General features: G+C 35.0%; 1 protein-coding gene across 1 annotated transcript; it reads right to left on the bottom strand.

Annotated features, from left to right (window-relative positions):
- Positions 1–3,200: 3,200 nt before the first annotated feature.
- LOC130589481 (uncharacterized) lies at positions 3,201–4,854 on the bottom strand. Its single transcript, XM_057390750.1, has 2 exons — positions 3,313–4,854; positions 3,201–3,212 (listed from the first exon to the last, which is right to left on the bottom strand). The coding sequence occupies exons 1-2, from the start codon at positions 4,852–4,854 to the stop codon at positions 3,201–3,203; spliced, it is 1,554 nt and encodes a 517-aa protein (XP_057246733.1).
- Positions 4,855–7,878: the final 3,024 nt, after the last annotated feature.

Below are 7,878 nucleotides of genomic sequence, written 5' to 3'. Positions count from 1 at the left end.
TTAGAATACGACTAAATTTCCTAGCTATGATAAACATAAAGCATGAATGATGAGTGTAAAATTGAGAGAACAGTAAGAAAATAAAATGAAATAACAAGAGGAAGTGATAGTAGTAGGATTGGGTTGCCTCCCAAGTAGCGCCCTTAGTTTATGTCGTTGGCTCGACGTTATGCAAGCATCATTCTCGATGAAGCTCGATCTCTTCAATTAAACCTGCATGCTCAAACTCATAAAATGGTTTTAATCTGTGGCCATTTACTTCAAACACTTTTCCAGATTCCAAGCTTTTAATCTCCATTGCACCATGAGGAAAAATATCAGTAATAACAAAAGGACCTAACCATCTGGACCTAAGCTTACCAGGGAACAACTTTAAGCGAGCATTATATAAAAGGACTTTCTGTCCCACTGAGAAATCAGTTTGAATAATCCGCTTGTCATGAAAGGCTTTAGTCTTATCTTTATAAATCTGAGTGTTTTCGTAAGCTGCTAATCTAAGTTCTTCTAGTTCTTGCAAACTAAGTTTCCTCCTCTGTCCAGCTTGTTCGTAGTCCATATTACATTGCTTTACAGCCCAGTAAGACTTATGCTCGATTTCGACAGGTAGATGGCATCCTTTTCCGTAAACAAGTCTGTAAGGGGACATTCTTAGAGGTGTCTTATAAGCTGTCCTATATGCCCACAATGCGTCATCTAATCTAAGGCTCCAGTCCTTCCTGTTAGGATTTACCATCTTTTCTAGAATTGATTTGATTTCCCTATTGGACACTTCAGCTTGTCCGTTCGTCTGAGGATGATAGGCGGTTGCTACTCTATGTGTCACATGATATCTTTCAAGGAGAGTCCCAAATGTTTTGTTACAAAAATGGGTACCCCTATCACTAATTATGGCTTTGGCATACCAAATCTGTTAAATATGTGACTCTTAACAAACTTAACAATGTCTTAGCATCATCAGTTATGGTAGCTTGAGCTTCCACCCATTTAGAAACGTAATCGACAGCAAGAATAATATAAAGATTACCAAAAGATGAGGGGAAGGGACCCATAAAATCAATTCCCCACACATCAAAGATTTCACATACTATGATTCCATGTTGGGGCATTTCGTTCCTTTTAGATACATTTCCAGTCTTTTGGCAACATTCACAAGACTTACAGAACACATAAGCATCTTTATAAAGTGTAGGCCAATATAAACCACATTCCAGAACCTTATGAGCAGTCCTTTGAGGACCAAAATGTCCTCCACTTTCAAGACTATGACAGAATGTAAGAATCGAAGCATATTCAGATTGGTCTACACATCTCCTAATTACTTGGTCAGAGCATGATTTCCACAAATAAGGGTCATCCCAAAAGTAATATTTTGACTCAGATTTAATCTTGTCTTTTTGAGCTCTAGACAGAGTCGGGGGAAATGTGCTAGTGACCAAATAGTTAACCATATCAGCATACCAAAGAGTTTCAACATGATACATTGAAAGAAGTTGTTCATCAGGAAAGAATTCAGTCATTAAAGGCCAATCATCTCTAGGAACAATTCTACTAAGGTGGTCAGCAACTAGATTTTCAACACCCTTCTTATCTCTAATTTCTAAGTCAAATTCTTGTAACAAAAGCATCCACCTAAGCAAGCGAGGTTTGGATTCTTTCTTTTTCAAGAGATATTTTAGAGCAGAATGGTCGGAATACACAATAACATGTGTGCCTAGTAAATAAGGTCTAAACTTCTCTAAAGCAAAAATCACAGCGTACATTTCTTTTTCAGTTACAGTATAGTTGCATTGAGCAGAATCAAGTGATTTAGAAGCATAATGGATCACATAGGATTCTTTATCTTTCTTTTGACCTAAAACGGCACCGATAGTCTTATCACTAGCGTCACACATGATTTCAAAGGGTAAGGTCCAATCAGGTGGTCGAAGCACGGGTGCACTAGTCAATCTTTCTTTTAACTCATCAAAAGCCTTTTTACATTCCTCATTAAAATCAAAAGTGGCATCTTTAGCAAGCAAAACACACAAGGGAGATGCAATTTTTGAAAAATTCTTAATAAAGCGTCTATAGAAGCCAGCATGCCCTAAAAATGATCTAACTTCACGAACACATGTAGGATATGGCAATGAACTAATAACATCTATTTTAGCTTTATCAATTCTTAAACCTTTAGCACTTACAATATGCCAAGTACTACACCTTGTTCTACCATAAAATGACATTTTTCAAAATTCAATACAAGGTGAGTTTCAACACATCTTTGCAAAACACGAGCTAAACCCTGGAGGCATCTATCAAAGGAATCACCAAAAACAGTAAAATCGTCCATAAACACTTCCATATCTTGTTCAATCAAATCAGAGAAAATACTCATCATACAACGCTGAAAAGTTCCAGGGGCATTGCATAGTCCGAAAGGCATTCTCCTGAATGCAAATGTACCAAAAGGGCAGGTAAATGTGGTTTTATCGTGATCTTCCGGAGCGATGGGTACTTGAGTATAACCAGAATAACCATCAAGAAAGCAGAAGAATGACTGACCAGCAAGTTTTTCTAACATTTGATCAATAAAGGGCAAAGGGAAATGATCTTTTCTAGTCGCTTGATTAAGCTTCCTATAGTCAATGCAGACCCTCCATCCATTTGACACTCTAGTTGGAACAAGCTCTCCTTTAGTATTTTCAACAACAGTTATTCCACTCTTTTTAGGGACCACATGAACAGGACTCACCCACTGAGAATCAGAAATAGGATAAATCACGTCGGCATCTAACCACTTAAGGATTTCCTTTTTAACTACCTCCATCATGGAAGGGTTTAACCTACGTTGAGTTTCTCTAGTGGGTTTAGCATCTTTTTCAAGAAAAATTCTATGCATGCATAAGGTGGGACTAATTCCTTTTATGTCAGCTAAGGTCCATCCTATAGCCTCCTTGTGGTCTTTTAGCACATTTACCAATTTATCTTCTTGAAATTGATTTAGAGCATTGGAGATAATCACAGGTAGAGTTTCATTTTCACCTAAATAAACATATTTTAGATGCGAGGGTAGTGGTTTCAATTCTAATTGAGGTGCTTGAACAATAGAAGGGATTAGTTTAGGTGTAGACACTGGCATAGAAAGATCAAAATTATCTTTTTTATCATTTTGCGAATCAAGACTTGCTACATCAGACATATCTACTAAAGAAACAGGCATTTCAGTGTCCTTGCTTCAGTAAAATTATCAGTCTCAAACAATTTTTCACACCACAGATCAAAAATTTCTTGAGCTATCCAGTCAAAAGCATCAAAGGAATTAATAGAACTAACATTATTGACATCATTTGGGTATCTCATAGCATCGAATATATTGAACTTAATTATTTCACCATCAAATTCCATCGTCAAATTACCCTGATGAACATCAATTTTAGTCTTAGAAGTTTTCAAGAAAGGTCTTCCCAACAATAAAGGAACATTATCGGTTCTATCACCCATATCAAGAACATAAAAATCAGCCGGAAAAACTAATTCATTTACTTGAACCAGTACATCTTCTAACACTCCAATGGGAAATGCATTTGACCTATCAGCTAACTGAATAACCACATCAGTTTTAGACAAATATCCCACATTTAAAGTATCATAGACAGATTTGGGCATCACATTAATCGAAGCTCCTAAATCTAACATGCATCTTTCAAATTTAGAATTACCAATTTTGCAAGGAATAGAAAACATGCCAGGATCTTTACATTTAGGGGGAAGCTTCTTTTGAATTACAGCTGAAATATTCTCTCCCATACTTACCTTTTCAGAAGGATGAAATTGTCTTTTGTTAGTACAAAGTTCCTTAAGAAACTTTGCATAACGGGGAACTTGTTTAATAGCATCAAGTAAAGGAATATTGACTTCAACTTTCCTAAAAGTCTCAAGAATTTCATTGTCAAGAGCAGCTTTCTTAGCTTTAGCAAATCGGGAAGGGAAAGGGGGCACATCTTTAAAACGAGAAACATCAATTTCTGAACTAAGTTTACCCTTTCCTTCATTGTCTTTTCTACTCTCAATCTCTCTATTTCCCCCTATATTAAGTTCATCGTCAGGTTTAACCTCTATCTCTCTTTCAATCTCGCGACTCTTTACCTTAGGTTCACTCAACTCTTTCCCACTCTTAAGGGTCACGGCTTTGGCATTCTCTTTTGGGTTAGGTAGTGGCTGAGATGGTAGTTTACCTGAAAATTGAGTTTCTAGGTTACTTAGTGAGGTACAAATTTGTCCTATTTGAGTATCTATGTGGTGAAGGTGATTATCAGTTTTCTTTTGATACTCGACTCCATGGTTGTGTACTTGACCTATTTGAGTAGTTAATTGCTTCACTAAGTCTTCTAATGATGGGCCAGAAGATTGGGGTGAAGGGTTTTGTACACCAAATTGCCTAGGTTGATTAGTTTGTGAAAACTGTGGTCTAGTTCCATACCTAAGATTTGGGTGATCTTTCCAACCTTCATTATAAGTCTGTGAATAAGGATCATATTTTCTTTGATTGGAAAAACCTCCTAAGGCATTAACATCTTCAGTTTTTAAAGTAGGACAAGCATCAGTGGCATGAGAAAACTCAGAACATATTCCACATACTCTAGCTCTAGACTCATTTCCAACAACAATTTTAGACACTAAAGTGGTCAAAGTAGCAATTTGTTGAGCATTTTCTTGCAATTGAGATTTAACACCACTTAAGTCAATTTCATTTACCCTTTTAACATCATTTCTAGTGCTATGTTGTTGAGTGTTTTGGGCCATGTTAGCAATTAAATTCCTAGCTTGAGTTGGTGTCTTGTCTACTAATGCACCACCACTAGCAGCATCAATCATACCCCTATTGTTAGGCAACAATCCTTCATAAAAATATTGAATCAAGAGTTGATCAGTTATTTGATGTTGTGGACATGAGGCACATAATTTTTTAAAACGTTCTCAATATTCATAAAGTGTTTCTGAATTATGTTGTCTAATTCCACATATTTCCTTTCTTATGGATCCAATACGACTGGCGGGAAAGAATTTTTCCAGAAAAGCTTTTTGTAAGGCGTCCCAAGTCGTAATGGAACCAGAAGACATAGTATACAACCAATCTTTAGCTAAGTCATGTAGGAAAAATGGGAAAGCATGCAATCTTACTTGATTTTGTTCAATTCCTTCAGGTTTCATGGTTGAACAAATAACTATAAATTCTTTTAAATGTCAATGAGGATCCTCACCTGCGTTCGCATAAAATTTGGGAAGGAGATTAAGAAAAGCTGAGTTCAGCTTCAAAGGTCTTTCCAAGGTTGGAAAAACAATGCAGAGAGGTTCATCATCTAGCTTAGGAGCTCCTAATTCCTTCAAGGTTCTTTCATCACCCATCTCTGAGTCTTCACGTGGTCTGTCTTGAAAAATGTAGAGTAATTTCTCTGGGCTAGCTTCGTTTAGAGTTTCAATAAACAGGTTTATACGCTTAAGTTTGGTTGCCAAATCCAAACTCATGCACCTGAAAATAGAAAAAGGAAAGTCATATACTGAAAGTGGTCCAGAAGCACTCATGTCCATGGTAGTTATATAAACATAATCCAAAAATCAGATCTTTATATACTTGCAGATAAACTTAAACTCTGATTATGGAGACAGTACATGATATGTTTCAGATCATCAATCATAATCTCAGCTAGATCTAAACTCAGTTGCTAAGTATAGAGCCATAAAACATATTACTTGATCATAACTAAATAAATTTCCATATTACAACAAAACAGCCACTTGAAGGAATATTAGGAAGAAATATGTTTTCTGATTCAGTAAAGTGCACACAACTTTTTCTTTATCACAAATGAGCACAAGTTATTACAGTATAGTTGTTACCCCAGAAGCTGAAGCACAGAAATAATAGGTTGACAAAAGGAAAAGATTCCCCTAAAGGCTTAAAATCATGAAGGGGCCATTTTTTCCAGCAATATGTGCAATTCAATTGTAATCGATTGCTCGTATATCAGAATTGGAACTTGATCATAGCTTGCCCCTACTCAAATCTAGTCAATCAAGTAAGAACTGGTAAGTGACAAACTAGGTACGAAGGATAGGAAATTCTAAAAAAAAAAAATGCATAAGACAATGCTTCCCAACTGAATATAAGCTCATAACTATTCACTTACTAGATGAAAGATATTTAGCTTAAAAATAAGCAAGAAAGGAGTAAACAAGATTAACCTTGCAAAAATTTGGCAAAGAAACAAGGGATACTTATTATAACCCATCTAACACATTGAAAAGCCTATCTCTAAACAGATTAAGTATTAACACAAATAAAGATCATTAAAACTCACATGTAAGATCTATCTAATCAGATTATTACTAAGTGAAATTTACTGTCCTACTACATGTCGAACTATACTTTGTGAGTTTTAAGTATAACATGTGACTATAGCAGATTGACAAAAATAGTACAACTAAGAACACAGAATTAATCATAGAACTGTGAAAACACTATAACTAAGCATTGTCTTGTAAATACATTTAGAAGTGAAGTTGTATAGTGCATAACTCATAGATAACAAAAATGGATAAAATCTAAAAAAACAGCTATACAAAAAAAATGCAAATAACACCAAGTTAAACTTTAACATGGTAGGAACTAAAAAATAATAATAATCTCCCCGGCAACGGCGCCAAAGTTTGATACGTGTCGTTTACCGTATAAAATTAAAACCTAACTTAAACCTTCAAAAATGTTTATAACTAGTAAAAGGGTAAGAAAGGGTCGATCCCACGAGAAGATTATTATAATTCCTAAACTCAAATATTCAACTAAGTGACAAAAATATATATTATATACAAATTTACACTAATTACATTATTCACATATATACGATTAGGGGTGTTTCGGTTGTAACCAACTACTTAGATTAATTAAAATTAAAACTACTACTTAACTAATAATTACAAGTGACAACACACAAACTCTATTAATTCCCGATTCGATCATATAATGTTTAGTCATAATTTAGCTTCTTAACCTTTATAATTGAGACCACTTTAATAGTTAACTTAGCACTTAGATTGGTGAATTATCGCCGCGATCAATTCTTGTCTTACTCACTAAAAATCTAGAATCTTGCTAAGACAAATCCAACCCTAATAAACTTGTTTTATTAGCACAATTCACACACTTAAGAATATTAAGATGAGCCGCTCACTCTTATTAATCTCAAGTCGTCCTCCCTATCCAACTATTAAACGCAGCGCCTAATAGTCATATAGCACAATTTGAGTATCTAAACAACTAATTGCGTCCAATTACAAGTAAAGATATCAAATTTCATAACCAACCAACAATAGTATGAATTGTATAAATACTAAATTAAATAATTAAAATCAATCAACTCAGCGTTAACCAATTAGACCCAAATAATAGAAATATAAGAAACTGAAAATATGAATAAATTCAGATAAAATCCAGTTCAATCACAAGAACAACTAATTGAAAATAGAAGAGAGAGAAAAACTCATGATTGTAGACCCGAATTGATGTAGCCGCTACCCTCAATTCGCCTCCGAACGCAATAATTCTTCAATTCCTATCAACTTGTCGATCTTGGACGAACCCGATTATTTTCTTCACTCTCACGAACTCTCTTGTATGTGTGCGTGTTTTCCCTCTCCGAAAGATGGTGAATTTATATCTCGTTATGTAGAAGATAGAATCAAAAAGATAAAATTTCACAACTGAAAATCTTCTAATAATCTGTATCGTGAGAATTTTTAGAGATAAAATCATATCTCCTTTTGATGTTTCTGCGTGGAATTAGGAAAATAGAAACAACTTGTTTCTTTCCTTTTGCTTGCTGTGCAGTTGAGAAGAAAGAG

Source organism: Beta vulgaris, chromosome 7 (assembly GCF_026745355.1).
Source record: "Beta vulgaris subsp. vulgaris cultivar EL10 chromosome 7, EL10.2, whole genome shotgun sequence".
NCBI lineage: Eukaryota > Viridiplantae > Streptophyta > Magnoliopsida > Caryophyllales > Amaranthaceae > Beta > Beta vulgaris.
Note: the sequence above shows the minus strand (reverse complement) of the source record. Positions and strands in the feature narration are given on the sequence as shown.

Bases quoted from the DNA above. Each gene is read 5' to 3' on its own strand.
- LOC130589481 (XM_057390750.1), bottom strand. From the start codon at position 4,854: ATGATTGATGCTGCTAGTGGTGGTGCATTAGTAGACAAGACACCAACT.